The following is a 16,893-nucleotide window of genomic DNA, read 5'->3' on the forward strand; positions in this document are numbered from 1 at the left end:
AATAAAATTGATATATTAATGTTTTTATTTACTATCGTGCATTACACTAACCCGATCAAGCACTATTTACTTATTATTGGTTAAAATTGTAAATGTAAACAGTATGGTTTCAGTTAAAGTTTGGTCGAAAAGAACTTATAGCTGTCAACTGCTGGTTTTTTGTCAGTTTAATTCTTGAATTATCAAACCGTTTAATAAACTATCAATTTTGTCATTTTTGCTGAAGCTTTCCAAAATATTCCCAGGAGTAACTTTTCAATCTATATTTATTGCTTCATAAAACACCTTCCATCGGGTATGTTCAATTCGAGACATTTTTTACAAAAATATAATCTATAACCGAATTTAAACCGGCGTTCTTAGCTCTCGAGATATTGCGCTCACTTAACACTAAACCACATTTTGTCGATTTCACTTTTTATTTATAAGGATAAGATTTAAATATTCGATCAGTGAAGTGGCTGCTTCCTACTCGACATAAAACTAAAGTATGTGAATTATGTGTTAACGTTAAGTGTCAGGAATAGAACAATGTTAAAGGTCTCTGATGAATATGTGTATTAAAACGTCACGTAAAAAATATGATATATTTTTAGTTTAATGGCGGACAGTCATCAGACTAAAAGGCAAGCCTATTTTAAATATTTAATAATATTGTAAACCATTGTGTATCCCTACCAAATTATGACGGTTCTTCCTCAAAAACATGTTAAATCGTAATTTCTTTGTGAGACGAAGATACGTGAAGAAAAAATTATTGGTAACCTAGCAGAAAACTCTAATTCTAACCATAGTAATTTTTTTATATGCTCTCTATTAACCATTAACAATTAATTCACTTAACTTGTATTCATTTAAGAAACATCGCACAAAAAACTATTAGATTGCAATACATAAAATAAAATAAACATTCGCAGAAAACATAATAAACAAAACATCAACTGTCCAGATAAAAAAGAGTTTAAGTAAAATTCAAACTGAATGACATGATACCAAACCATACTGAATCCTGAACTAATTGTGGCAACTTCTGAATAAAAAATCTAACTACCCCTCCCTCCCCCTTTTAATTAGGAATAGAGTAAGTTTCTGTGTAACTACATTGGAGGTTTCTTTGATGCACTCTCGTTCCTGAACATTCAATTATTTAACTATTAGGCCTATATGCAAATTATCCGAAATCTATAAGTGTCCAGGTGCCGTCCCCACACTGTTAATAGGATAACTGAATTTTTCTTTCTTACCAAACGACAACCAGGGTTAAAGGCCGTCTTGCGACCCTAAACATGTGACCGGCTTGTAACGTTGTTCTCGAAACGAGGGACGGAGGTTTACCCATGCATACTCTCGAGAGGACACTGAAAACCATGTCACGGTCTTATGAAAACATTTACATTAAAAATTTATTTATTAGCAGCACAAATCACGATTAAAAGTGCTTCTCTAAAAAACAAACATTGCTACTACTATAAAATATATGTAAAATAGATTATTTTCAGAAACACATAGGTTAACTCGTACATGATTTATGTTTTAAGAGAGAGGGTGCTAATCTCATTGAACCTAGGGAACCAACTGAGTATAAGCTCCCACTGCTCTGAAGTTATCTAAAAATAAAGTAAGTAGCAATGGTGACATGTGAGTAGAGACTTTCCTTATTTTTATTAAACTTCATATTCTTTGGATGTAACTGCTACGGTACTATAACTGTCTATCAATAATACATGTAGTTAACACCCTCACTGATTGAGACAGACTCACACTGTATGCCGCAGTCAACATGTTCTGTTTTACCGATTAGGCTGGTTTTAAAAAGGCTATTAAGCCTCCATATATCCATTAACGTTTTGTTCTGACGTCAGATTGAACGTATTAAACGTAACGACCACAGCAGTAGTAGCCTACTGAGATTAATTTTAAGATAGACTTTCTAAAATGTAACTCTGGGTTACTTCCAGGCGGAGTTCGACTGGGATCAACACTTGCAGCACGACATCATCAAGTCCATCTTCATTGGCTACATAGTCGCCCACGTGCCGGCCGGTGTGTTGGCGGACATGTTTGGTGGCAAGCACATCTTCGGGATCGGGATCCTGGTGTCATCTATCCTCTCCTTGTGCTTCCCCTTCCTCGCCCGTCTCAGTCCTTACGCCTTCATCTTCGGCCGAATCCTCCAAGGCTTTGGTCAGGTAGGTAAAGCCATCGGGCTCATCACATTACAAAATATTGTTATAGCCACTTCAGCACCAACCTTTGAATATAAGAATCTTTTTACTCCAAACGCAGTCAAAAATTCGACTATAAAGGATGCTGATTTAAAAAAGAGACTGTAAAAAAGAGATAAACTCTAAAAGTTCTGCAGATCAAGCAAAACATTTTAAAGTAGGTATCGGATCTCAATGTAGTAAAACCATCTCTGCAGTTTTGTAAAGGCAATCTGTAGGTCTTATAGGCCAGATGAATCTTGAAGCAGAATAAGGGCTATTTGTGTTGTTCTTTTAAAGGATGGAAAGATATAGTGTGATCTTAGTAGTTAGTAGTGTGTTATGGAGTGCTGTACTGCAGTCCGCATATTCATAGACACTGTTAGGAGCAAGATAAATTTAGAGTCTAGATTCGATTTAAAACTTGTTCTTTTCTCTATAATAACTTAAAATTTAAATAAATTTAGTTTTCTAAGTTATTTTAAATGTCAGGTCTTAAGAAAAAACCGCTTGGATACTTCGTACAAGTAGCTATAAACGAAAATGTGTTGTTTACTGTGCCGTGTGTTGGGTCGGTTATAAAGGTCAACCAGTCACTGGCACGTACCAAAATGCACACAGGACAAGCTGCCATTCCACACTGACCACGTCAATAGTGAGTGCAATCAGTAAACATATGAATATGATGTCTGTCACTTTGACTTTTACATTCCTCCTAGAACTTTACCTTATCGTACTTCCTGGCAGGATCCAATACTGCTACTTAGATGCCTATGGTACACCAAAAATTGTACAACGTAAAAATGTTATAAGGTAAATTGTGGCAGTAATAGACAAATAAACCTAACAGCTCATAAATGTGTTTATATATTTTTAGATTCCAGAAAACTAATAACATATCTAATGATGGAATCTAACAAAATCTCTGTGTTCATTATTAGTGGTCAAATAACAATTAGGGGTTGGCGGCGCCCACTGTCAAACTACCAACACGACTCTATAATCGTGTGGCATTTTAATTTAATTGACCAAAGTTTTGTAATTTAATGTAATGTTTGTATGTATTTAGTTGTGAATTTTAAATGTGTATCTATGTTTGTGTTTTATCAGTGTTTAGAATTTTAGGCGTGGTAAGACTTTAATTTATTGAACTTTATTATAACCTCTAAATCTACTGTACATATTGTGCTGTATAAAACATGCAAACAGGTGCACACGCTCGTTGACATCACGCCGGACGCACCTTATCATTAAGTGTCTGCACTTAATTTCACAATCAGGTTTGGTCTAGTGGAATGCTCACTGACTGATAAACTCAAGGACCCGAGTTCGATACCAAGGACTACCAGTTATCTTTTTGTGTCGACTTTTTATTAAGCTATATTAAAGCTTATTTTATGTATTATTTTATTTTACTTGACGTGTGCATAACTTTTTAATAATTTTAAATTTTCCTATATTTAAATAAATAAATAACCATGAGTATTTCAATAGAAATTAACAAAAAACGGCAAACCTCACATAATACACAACAATTATAAATATAGGAGAAAGTTATACACACTAAAAAGTGGAGAAACTATATGGCGTTTGCTTGGTAGATCTTGTGGAGCTACGCTGAAGACGGATGTAAATAGGAATCGAATTGTCTCTTCTAATGAAAAACATTCTGGACCCTCACCCGTCAACAATGAGATTCCCTTATGTCTTTCCCGTATGTCATCTTCTCCCACACCTGGTACATCTCTCCGTGCCTGCTGCTGCCTCGCCCCGCGCTTGCCGCGACGTCCGCGCCTGACGCTTCATCCGCGCCTGCCGCGTCGTCCACGCCTGCCGCGTCGTCCACACCTGCCGCGGCGGTCCACACCTCCCTCGTCATCCACGCCTCTCGCGTCATCAGCGGGGCATGTTGGGTCACATGCACCGGTGGGCTCTACGTGGACTAGAGGACGAAAACATGAGATTGAGGTTGCAGATTGCGGATCTTCAAAGAAAATACCAAGATGTCCTAGACCCACTCGGTGGAATCAGATACTCGCCTCCTGCAATTCACCAATCAGATTTTCGTGGCAGATACATCACGGATCGAAACCTTCATCATGCGTATCCAAGATCGACCGCGCTTGATGCCGTGTGAGCAAGTTGCCCAATGCCTGTCAGGATCCACGGTCGGTGTGTGGAAACTCACAATCTTGTATCACGCCTCAGAAATACTATCCAGGTCTTAGAAGCCGACAACTTGTGTTTAAGAGCGGGAGGCTGATAGATGTGAGTGCCACCGCGGGAAGAGCACTGAGACTTGGACTGTCGTCCCAATGAAGAATGTCCCAATCGAGACCCAAAACAAATTTACACCCCTGGGCCACCATACCTGAATTCGATGAGACTGCTTCTTCAAAAACAAGGAATGGAGGGGAGAAAGGAAAGAAAAAGAAAAGAAGAAGAGAAACCCTCTCGGAAAAAGACTACAACTCAGGCACATTAGTCGGCGAGGGATATACGATGGGGGTTGAACATCGTCTCAAGAGGAGCAGCCTACAACGTCATTTTACCCTTCAAGACCGTTATTATCGAGGGGGACAGCCCATGCACGTCATCTGGCCGGTCTCGTTCCAGCAACGTGTGAAACTGCCTACGAGAGTAAAGTGGGATCTGTAAGCCTTCCAGCGGGACTTCTCGATGCTACGTCCGGCCACCCCACCACCACCTCGGGAGCTGCTGTGTCATAACTCGCCGGCACTAATGATATTGCAACCGGTGAGTCTCAGAACATTTACCGACATCTGGAGCAGCGAATAATCACCCGCCTCGCCTTCATCCCGGGTCATTGTGGCCACCATCCCTCAACGACACGACCTCTCAGTCGACCATATAGTGAACCAGACAACCACCGCCGTGAACCATTATATCGAGGAGCTTATGTGCCAAGATGCGAGGGAGCCCAGCTGCTAAACATCAACAGCATAGAAAGGGCGCTGGTTCACTCACCATGGTTTTGCATCTGAGGTTGTCGGGCAAGCGGATTCTGGCCGGACTGTTGGTGAGAAGTCTGGTGGAAGTGGGTTCGTTTGCCGTTCTCTAAATCCCCTCCCTCTCCTATAAAAATATAATCCTGATTCAACATCTCCAAACAAACTGCAGTCATCACCAATCTCCACCCCCTTCCAATCAACTAGCTCTCTTTCTTCCATTCAAGTGCCCTCTCTAGAACACTCCATGCACGGACAACACTCCCACATCATCCAGATTAGTTCGTCCCCGGAAATTTTGACACCTACGCTGACGCCCGTAGCAGGGAACCTATCACTGACAGGGAAAATGAAAATGGACGCTTTTCCTAACCAAAAAAACTCAATTGTCGACACCTGTTTAAAGAAAGGTTAGGAGAAACTTTGGATCCAGTTAAAATTTTAGAAAAATACCCAACTCAAAATTTGCCAAAATTTCAAAAGTTTTCTAATTCAAAACAAAATGAAAAGTTTATATTGGTACATCAAAACGCCCAATGTGCAACCAATAAAATAGATGAGCTAATGCTCATGTGTGACGAACATCAAACCTGATGTATTTTTGTTGTCTCGAGAACACGGTTTTCAAAACTGAAACAATAAATTTTTTCAAAATTCAAAATTATGAATTGGCATCAAATTTTTGTCGAACGCACTTGTAAAGGGGGCGGTGTGGCAATTTTCGTGAAAGCACCATTGAAGTTTGAAAATTTTAAAATTAAATCACATTACCGATCTAAACTTTGAGGGCCAGTGGTGTTAAGATCATATCTAACACTCTTGGAAAAATATCAATCGTAGGGTTGTATAGATCACCCAATGGATGTGCTGAATCTTTTTTTTACAAACCTTGAAAATCTTATAAATTGTCTTTTCTTAAACTCATCGAAATTTACTATAATTGGCGATCTAAATATCATACGTTTTGGATCCCACCGACCCCCTGACCCAGCGGCTGCGGGATGTTTTAAGCTCATTTAATCTAAATTGGTCCCGTGAACTCCCCAACACGAGTGACTGCTATGACGAGTACTGCCATCGACAACGTCATTACAAACATTCCTAATGTCACGGTCTCTGTTTTGAATACGGCTGTCTCCGATCACTTTGCGCAGGAGGTTGTGATTACATGGATGTAAAATAGAAACTCAAAAATCATCTGTTAAAATTAAAAGAGCTTTCAATTTCCAAAACATTTCCAATTTGGAACAATTTATTAAAAAATGAAACCTGGAGCTTTTTGAACAGCTTTGAGAATGTCAATGACATGTATCAAGCTTTCAATGACCGTTTAAACATTTATTATTTAGACTTTCGTGTCCTTTTATAAAAACCAAAAACAATTTCAAACCCAAAAATAATTCCTGGTTAACTAAAGGGATTCTCATTTCCAGAGATAAACTCAAATTTTTTCACTCAATATTTGTCCAAACACAAAACGAAAATTTTAAAACATTTTACAGATCATATCGAAGGATCTATAGAAAAGTCATTCAAGCTGCTAAAGCTCATGACGTCAATAGAGCCCTGAGAAATTGTGAAAACTTTTCTAAAACTGCATGGAAAATAATCAATGAATCGGCACATAAATCAAACTTGGACCGAAACCTTGAGTCTATATCAATCAAAATTAATGAACGCGTAATTGATGATCAGTTGCAGGTTGCCAACGAATTTAATAATTATTTTTCTTCTGTGGCCTCGACTGATTCGTCAATTTTAGAACCTCGATAATCATGAAATTGGTGTTAGGGAACCGGTTTGCATCCATGGCTCTGGCCCCTGTGTGTGTGTGGAGGGAGTTAGCCCGTGTCGTTCAGTTGGGTTGAATTCAAAGAAATCGTGTGACGCTAACGGGATGTCAGTTTTGGTTACTCAAACGTTGCTTTAGGTACATTTTGAGGCCACTCACAAAATTGATAAAATTTTTCATTTGAATCTGCAACTTTTTCCATGTCTACTGAAAAACAGCTAAAGTTATACCGATTTTTAAAAAAGACGGATCCTTGCAAAACCAGCAATTATCGTCCAATTTCAATTCTTCCAGTTTTTAGCAAAATTTTTGAAAAGGTTTTCTGTGAAAGACTTGAAAGCTTTCTAGAAAGCAATGAAATTCTAAATCCTGAACAATTTGGCTTCAGGAAAAAAAGATCAACAATTGACGCTGTAAACAGTCTTTTGAACAATGTTGTTGATGGCTTGGAAAGGCGAGAACAAGTGCTCACATATTTCTTGACCTATCCAAAGCATTTGGACTGTGTGCATCATGAAACACTGTTGCACCAGTTACAAAAATGTGGCGTTCGGGGTCTGTGCCAAACGCGTGGCTTGCTTCTTATCTTAAGAATCGAGATCAATGCGTGCAGATTTCGAATGTCATCTCTAGCAAAATTAAAATAGCCCACGGTGTCCCTCAGGGTTCTATTCTTGGGCCTATTCTTTTTTTAGTTTACGTCTGTAGACTTAACTCAGTGATCCAGCATGGTGATCTGATTCAGTATGCCGACGACACGACTCCTTTGCTTCAAAGGAAAAACTACACAAGATTTGGAAATCACATCATTTGTGGAACTGACTTCATGCATTCAGTATTTTACTGACAGGAATTTGAAAACGAACCAATCAAAATCAAATGTCATCAATTTCTGCCTAAGACCAAGGGAATTTGCAAGGCAACCTGCTGTATTTGTGGACGATGTCCTTTTAGAGGAAACTGGATCCACAAAATTCCTGGGGATGTACATTGATCAAGGTCTGACCTGGGACGACCACGTTAACAATATATGTGCTAGAATTACTTCTGGCATAATTTGCCTTGCGAAGCCTAGCTAAATACTGTTCCCCTGAAGTCTTAATGACGTATGCCATAATTTCGGTCTCAACTATATCCGCAACTTGTTGTGCCGATATGGATCCTTGTGAGACTTGTAGGGGGGGCTGTGTGCCCAACTAACACAAGATGGAACGCGTTTTCAGGCTTCAAATAAATAAAGGGCAATTCTAGAATTAGTTGCCGAACAAAGGTTATTTTTTTTTTTCGAATTAAGACAGAGAGTGCGTGAGTAGGGACTCTTGGTTATGGGAGCTATGGTTTTGCTGACATTGCCCACTGGGTCCTCTAGTCAATTGTTTTGCGATATGTTGATTTCCGTGTTGACTGTTCAATCGAACTGTGCAACTTTAGTCCTTGGGGCAGGGATGCGAACGACTTCTTCAGTGCAGTATGGAGGACTAGAGCCCAGGGACAATCTTTAAGAGTCCATAGCTTGCATCAGACTGGGCCGGTATGCTCAGCATTTATACCGTGACAATTCAGGTTTGGCTAGACTCAGTGCCTTAATCACACAAACGCTTCCCTGAAAGTGTGGATAAAAAAGATAGCACATCTAAATCAAAACACGAAGTCTCTAAGAAGCTCGTCATCTCATAGAACGGCCTAGTTGGTGTCAAAAGACATGTTTAAAATTCGGCTAGTAGATGAGTTTTATATGATGAGCTGCGCATGGGTATATCTATAAAATTATCCATACTTCAAAATTAACCAATAAATTTAATAAATCCTGGAGGATCCAAATGATAGTTGTGAATTAGTGTAGTTGAGATGATTTGAAATGTAAGTCTGACTGTGTCGTCGAGTGTTGTAGTATATTTTGCGTGTGTTTGTAATGATATGACGGACTTGCTATAACAATCGGATTATAATAGATTGGTCTAAAAGCAATAAAGAACGGATTGATTGATTGATTAGCAGTCTTGAAATCATTTTTGTGGCGTGTTTTACGCGTTTGGAATATTGATGTACATTTTCAGTAGCCAAATGTGACTATTTTACCTAAAATATGGACCAAATAAATAGTTTTGTATCTGTATTATTATTTAACTAATGCTTGATTTTATTAATGCGTTAAGGCTAAAATATTTTATTATTAATATGCTACGATTTTTGAATAGTTTATTTAGATTTGTCGTGGTTGGCAGTATTTTGGTTTGTGATTTTAATTTTGCGCTAACGTAGCTCAGAACTGCTCTCTTTGAATAACCTCCAACTATAGAGTCTTAAGTATGGAGTTACTGTATCATAAAATCAGATTTTATTTCAGACAAGAAAAATAATCTCTTAAATTAACTAATCGCTTATTAAATGAACATCCTATATTGTCCTATATAGTTGTCGTCCGCAGACTTTACCTACTAGAGATTAATTTACAACTCAACGCCAAAATTAAGTTTTATTCATGCCTGTTAAATGAACCGAATATTCGTAACACGAAAAATATATGAGCATGTTTTCTACGTTTTAGTGGCAGATTGGAGATAAACAAATCTCAATACTATTACTAATTCCATTTTGTCAAAGATAGTAACAAGCCCTTCAACCATTTTTGGACAAAATAAACGTATTTGTCGTAGCTTAATTTAAATATTGCTATTTACTGCATATTTTAAAGTGCTTAAAGCATTTAATTGGTTTTTATGCAATTGTAAAATGTTAAGTTTTCGTAAAAACATATACAATGGAGTCGATATTGTTCAACAAATATCGATATATATTACATAAAAATATGCACATTCAATATTGATGTTTATATTTCTTTATGTTCAAAATGCTCAAACAAAATATGTTTGAATAAGATTGAATAAGTACGTAATTTTTTAACTCTACATTTTTTCGTAGCACTCTAAGTTATCATATTTTTCAGAAATTAATTAATACAAGTTGGAGGAAACAACATTGAATGTATAGCTGGATTATGTCTCCCTGTACAAATAGATGATCTTAATATCTCGTATAACTGTCATAATGTTCAGTCGGAATACGCTCCTGACGTTTCTTTGGTTTCACACCAAAACCACGGAAGGTCAATATCAGAGAATTGAAGTCTGTATTTTTTATTTCTCTCGTCTGTGCTCTTCCTTATGGGTGTGTGCAGACTCGTTTGCCCAATCTGAGGCTCCTGTAAAGAACAGACGCCAGCCGGAACCGTATGACGTCAAATAATGTAATGTGCACTGGAAGTGAAATATAATTGCAGGAGCTGGACTCAGTCAAGGATCTGGAATTTCCTCTTGAAAACGTGACCTCAGACAAAAAAACTTGGCCGTGCAGGTTCGGCCGGTCTCACCTCTTTGAGCGGATGATGTGTTAGCACTGCCTTTGCCAGTGTGTATTTGTTATTACAGCTCCATAATAACTGTTCAAAGGAACCTGACTATAACTATTTATTCACTTAACAGATGTTTATTCCTAGTCTACACGTCTTAAATTTGCACTCCTTACAATTCGACATTTAATTTTATTATTGTATGTGTAAACGTTCGTGAACCAAGGAGTTTGTGTACTTCAAAGTAGCAAACTAAAATAATATTTCAGTTATCTAGGTAAACACAAATTCCATTAAGGAATTTATCATAAAAGTACCCGTATACATGCTTAAATTTTGCAACTTTAAAAAAATGTTCCAATTTTTATTTTAAACAATTTCCACAGTACAATTGACTATTTTATTCCAAATCGAATAGTGTTGTGTCTTGTACTTTGAGGACTTTTGAGTTGCGAGTTTGTTGACATAGTACATATTACATGACGTAGGCTATCTGTCTCAGGGTGGCCTGCTCGTGTGCGTGCGTGCGTCCCACACCCTCACAGCTCGCGCCAACTACTGCCACCGCAACCAGTTCGAAATTCATAGCTTACAATAATTATTTATTTACTGTTTTGATAAACGATACTTCATTTCGGCTAAACGTATTTCGTTTCTGAACACATTGTGTACATTCAGGCAAAGTGGTAAATATTTGTTTACAGATGTTAAGTTTTAATTATACTTCTCGATTGTGCGTTCTTATGTGAAATTCTTAAATAATCACTTAAATAAATAAAACTTTATTCCTGAGTGGACATTTTAGGAATTTTATGTCTGTAACCCTACTTTTAGCTTAATTAAAATTGATTATGGGTGCTATTAAAAAAAAAGGATTTGAGCTTCAAAATATTGCGTTATTTAGTAATCAAAAACCTTTTTGGATGTTGTAATTCCAATTTTACATTTTATTTCATTTTTAAGCGAGCGATATTATTAATTTAGGATCGGTATTTTGTGCATTTACTCAATTTTATTGTATTTTTATTAAACACATATAGTTGATTAAAATTTAAAAGTTAAAATTTCTGTGGTTCAGTCTCCCGGTAAATATTGATGTAAGACTGATTTGGTTCCCATTTGGTCTTCTGGTTATTAATGAATTAATTAAACGTTCCTAAAATAATGGATATGGACCAGGAATGAAGTGAAACCTTCACAACTTTTAATACTATAATAAATCTTAAAAACATAAGTGCCTGAACATTTTTTTATATTTCTTTGAACAGTTATTTAATTTTGAATACAGTTCAGTGGAGTACTTGAAACATACCATTTGTTGAGTATCCCCTCATCCATTGTCAATACGGACAAAAGATTCAACTGCCGCATACTGCAAAATTGAATATGTAATAATAACTCGATATGACATGACAAAAACTGTCAAGTTTCTCAATTACGACTGACACAGCTGAAAAATCCATAGACATCATGCTCTGTAAAAAGAATTATGTCCACATAGTAGTATAGTGCCGAGTCAAGGAATTTAGTTCTCTTTGTGTATAATAAATACGACACAGAACACAATATATGTTGTTTCTAGATATTATAAAATATATACATTCTATGTATATATTTTTTATGTCTGGAATAAAAAATACAAATAAATTGTAATGCATGGTTAATCGTGAGTAAGGGTCGTATAAATTAAAATAACATAATGAATATAAATGTAACGATGAAAAACAAATAGTCTGACAAGACTATTCAAGAGACGTTTGAATATTAATCGATTCAATAATATCTCTTTACATTATAAATAAATAAATTAAGCCAAACGTCCAAACTTGCAATGTATGTCTCGTTAATAAATAGACGAAAGGTGTATAACCAGGTAGTATTGATTCGATTACTCACTTTCAGCTTCCAAGCAATAAATATAAATAATTTTAAAAAACTAGTTACCCTTTTGCTACCGATACTTACTACACCCCATTAATTACCTACCTAACTGACTAATAGTCATTTAACCAGAGTCGTGTATGTGCAGGGAGTCATGTTCCCCAGCTCCAGCGCGCTGATAGCCAAGTGGCGCGCCCCCCAGCGAGAGGTCTACGATGACTGGTATCATTCAATCAGGTAAATTTAACTATCCAGTACTCAATGTGTATAACATTTATTTTTATCTAACAATGTCAAATAATAGGATGGCAACAAACAATAGCCACTGTTTTAATATTTTGTCATTTAAACATCTAAACTTTAAACCAGCTATCACGTTACTTCATGACAGTAAGATGTGGACCGTAACCGATGTGGTATCGGAAGAAAACATTTTCATTCGTGTATTAAACACAGTGACAATTACAATATTAAACTTGACGTTTTGAGAACTATATCTGCTAGTTTACGTCTGTGGAAAATATAAAATGTTAGATTAGAGGTACATACATGTGATCAAAACTCTGCTAAAGATGTCAAGGTGTTACTGTTACACTGTTACAAATCTCCATGGTGTACTCTGAAAAAAACCAAATGTCACGACCTGAGTTCCAATTTGAAATATACATTACCAAATAACTGACACAGACCTTCTTCTATTTCTGTTACAAACCGTCTTATCCAGTAGGTCGCTTTTCTAGCTCTGTGGGTGCCCGAAAAGCAACATTAGTTAGTTAATACACCAACCGGCTGTGTTCAGTGACTTGTTCAATACTTTTTATCGTTAGTCAAAAACAGAATAATAAATACAGCATGTTTATCAGGAACCACCTCCATCCTGATTATCCCTGTTTGCCAGTTTCATGATGGGTGTCTGACAAGTTTATGAGAGATACATCTTACGATTGTATATGAGGAATATACCGGTAATGATGGCAATCCTACACCTCCCCACCCCCCCCCCCCCCACCCCACCAACCCCCCCCCCCCCCCCCACCCACACCCCCCCCCCCCACACCACTAACCCCACCCCACAACCACCCCCCCACCACCACACCCCACCACCCCCCATCCACCCCCCCACCCCACCCCCCCCACCCCCTACCCCACCCCCACCCCCCCCACCCCCCCCCCACCACACCCACCCCCCCCACCCCTCCCACCCACCCCCCCCACCCCACCAACCCCCCCCCCCCCCCCCCCCCCCCCCACCCCCCCCACCCCCCCCCCCCCCCCCCCCCAAACCCCACAACCCACACCCCAACCACCACCCACCAACACACCCACCCAAACACACACCCAAACCAACCACAAACCCCCCAACCAAAACACCAACACACAACACCCTCATAGAAACCCAACCCAAGAGAATTAACCCCATCCTCATGAACAGAATATTTGTTTTTATGGGTGGACCATAACCAAATTCCAGTAGCTACTCTGAGTCTCTATGACCTGATAAATAGACACAAACAATACAGACAAATTCAACCAATTTACAACGCCCTTTTATTCAAACACCTCCCAGATTACTATAACCAACTTTATCATTAACCTATGACTTAACATATATTTTAGGAATAAACATCAAAACACTGTTTAATTTAGGATAGTAAACACTAAATTTGCTTTCCTACATATAAAAGGACAAATTATGATCTTGTTGACTTTAGAGTGAAATGAGGAAGAAAGGCAATGCGACTATAGAATGGTGTAAGGTGCTCGTAAAGATGAGAATCTAAGGACTTTTCCTTCAGAAGGGCTTCTTTAAGAAGGTATCTTTGAGAAGTCAAAACCCATCAGTATTTTGAGTTTTTGGACCTGTAACTATGATGTACCTTAAAACTGAAACCTCCATATTTTTGACAGGTGTGATGTCTCGAGGTAACTTCTGGCCATTGGGTACATACACCCATCAGGAGTGATTCTAGTCCTATGTTCCCCGGTATGGGAATGCCTGGTCAACTACTTTAACTGGCCGGGATAATCGGGGGGCATCAAATCTGGGTGCGTCGGTTGGTACACCCCCATTGTGCTACATGCTAATCGCCAGCCGAACATCCCTTCATCACTGAGGATGGAGAAGAACATGAATTGAGAGCCAGATCGCGGCAACAGCTAACATAGCGGTTATAGAGCACAGATGACCTTGCGTGTATTTTTTGATTGTGTAGATATTGTAAATAACAGTGCAATGACAATTAGCGAGAAAAAAAAAAAAAAAATAAATCCCCAAACCGCTATAACACACAAACTCACCCCCCATAGATAGATTACATCTTAAAACACTAATCAACAAAAAAAAAAACAATATTCGTTGTGTTTAACTCTATCTTCTCCGCCTCCCCCCCCCCCCTCCACCCAGATTTTATTCATTAACTTCCTCTCCACAACATGTGCTCGTTTGGCACTCGGCGTCACGTTTTAGATTTTTGATGTCAACGTCCAAACGCCATGGTAAGTCTCTAACATGTAAAGCTAAAACATATTAACATATCTTATTACAAATATTATCTGCAATAGATCCGTTTTTTCTACGCACACAGATTATTCGCGCTCTAATATGTACACTGTAGCTCATCGTTCAATATCAATTCCAGTGTTGTAGAAGCTAGTACACAGTAGATCTAGAAGAAAATTGATTTTCTCCACTAAAAAAATTTTCGGGCCCTAATAAAATACAAACCCTTTCCCAGAATTACAATGTTGTAATGCTGGCCAAAACCAAACCGACTTTCGGAATAGATCTACAATTTTTTCTTTTTTAAACATGATTCCCCCCCCCCCCCCCCACTTAACCCAATGACTATATCTACGCATCCCTCCCCCGCCTCCCCCCCCCCCCCCCCCCCCCCCCGATGATATTGAAATTATATCCCTATAACAAATATGTACCTATTAAGCCGAAGAGGTTTTAACTCCTAACATTTGCCTAAGATATAATCGCAGCGTGTTATTGTATAAGCGTCTCGCGTGTCGATTCTAAAAGAGACGCAATAGATCTCTTTAGTTAAGCTCTCATTAGACCTACTCCCGCTGTCTACTGTGATGCATCGCGTAAGGGCAGTATGGCAAAAAGAGGGAGAAAACAATATTATGAATGTGTATTTTCCACGGTTGTGATCGCGAATTGTGAGAGCTATTTACTGTTCACCTTTGTACAAAATATCTCGGCTGTAGATTGTTAGCGTCTCGTTGTATATTACACTTTATAACCTGGGATCCACAGAGAAACCAGTCCACGTGTAAGTGGGAGTTAAGCCATATACGGGACATCACTTGTTAACCTGCGAAACTCTGAAAGTTGAACGAGCGGTAACCGGAGCAGCTATATTTAACAACTCTCACTCGCATACAAACTAAAACCAGAAAGTAAAACCCAGCTAATGAATCTGCTGGAGGCATTGTAAAACTAACGATATATTAATGATGTGTAAAACGCACGCGATAAGTCGTGTGCAGATACTCTCGTCTTCATCATTGGCTGCATGCACTTCCTGCCCATCCACTCACCATAGTGTGTGTCGCCGACCATATTTCTAATATCTTCTACTCTCTCCTCTATAAACTCCCTACGTTTATCACTTTATGCCATCGCGATCGAAAATACACCTTGTTGTCACCCCCCATTCCCCCTCCCCCCAGCTTAGCAGGAACAACTTCAGAGAGCGGATAAATTACTGTTATGTGTCGCCCTTCGCGTGTGAGAAAAAACCTCGCATACTCAGCTCTTTATCGCCGGCGGCTTTCGCACAACGGCCAATATGCTCATTTTAGTTCAAAAGACTCTCAGGTGGAGATTCATGAGCATATTCGCGCTCCGTCTCTAACTGGCATTCCAAACAATCCTGGGATAAATTATAATCACTGAAAGCAAACATATTCAGAATGTCTTTATCACGTTGTAATTATTCTAAATTTTAGAAGTGTACACTCATATTGGGGAGCCCCCCCTCCAGACCAGAACCTCCCCCCCCCCCTCCCCCCCCAGTTGTGTGTCGCGAAAATTTAAAAGTCCATAAATCCCATAATCCGCACCCAAAATTCCCCCCCCCCTCCCCCCCCACCCAAGATTTAAGGGATGTTTTGTGTGTGTGTCAAAGTATCATACCCTATGTATTAGCGGTAACTCCCTGAAGGATTTTCGGAAATATGAATAGGGCGTATTGTGTTAACCAGGACAGCCCCTAAGAATGTCCATCTGGTAAAATTTTCAGCAAAATTGGTCTAGTTTTATAAAAAGTTTTTACGTGATTGATGTAACACACAGATGAAATACCATTAGACGTTGTTATACAATCTAATATACATTTAAATTTTAGTTAATAGCATTACCTGATTAATAATAACCAACCTAAAAAGGTTTGTGGGAAATAAAAACACGAGTATGGTTCTTAGGCACACGTTTTCACAAACGGTATATATTTCACAGGATGACCAACATGCAAGAGTATCTCTCTCTCTAAAAATATAACGTTGTATTTGTTCTTGAAATTTAACTGTATGTTTTTTATTCATCAAAAACTTTCGCCTAATCTTATTTCCGTTCATATAAACTCTATTTGTAGAAAGTCAGAAATGTTTTTTTAGAAACTTTATCAAACAGTGTAACCTTACAATTTTTTGGGGACATGAGTAAAATCGTAAAAACCAAAAAAG

The 16,893-nt window shown here is 38.4% G+C and overlaps 1 protein-coding gene across 1 annotated transcript; it reads left to right on the top strand.

Annotated features, from left to right (window-relative positions):
* Positions 1–1,938: 1,938 nt before the first annotated feature.
* On the top strand, positions 1,939–12,432 carry LOC124374847 (probable small intestine urate exporter; the record flags this gene model as incomplete). Its single annotated transcript, XM_046832990.1, has 2 exons — positions 1,939–2,189; positions 12,344–12,432. Coding segments are annotated over exons 1-2 (221 nt in total), but the record flags the coding sequence as incomplete, so codon positions are not given.
* Between the last annotated feature and the right edge of the window lie 4,461 nt (positions 12,433–16,893).

The sequence above is a fragment of the Homalodisca vitripennis genome, unplaced genomic scaffold (assembly GCF_021130785.1).
Source record: "Homalodisca vitripennis isolate AUS2020 unplaced genomic scaffold, UT_GWSS_2.1 ScUCBcl_10561;HRSCAF=19505, whole genome shotgun sequence".
NCBI lineage: Eukaryota > Metazoa > Arthropoda > Insecta > Hemiptera > Cicadellidae > Homalodisca > Homalodisca vitripennis.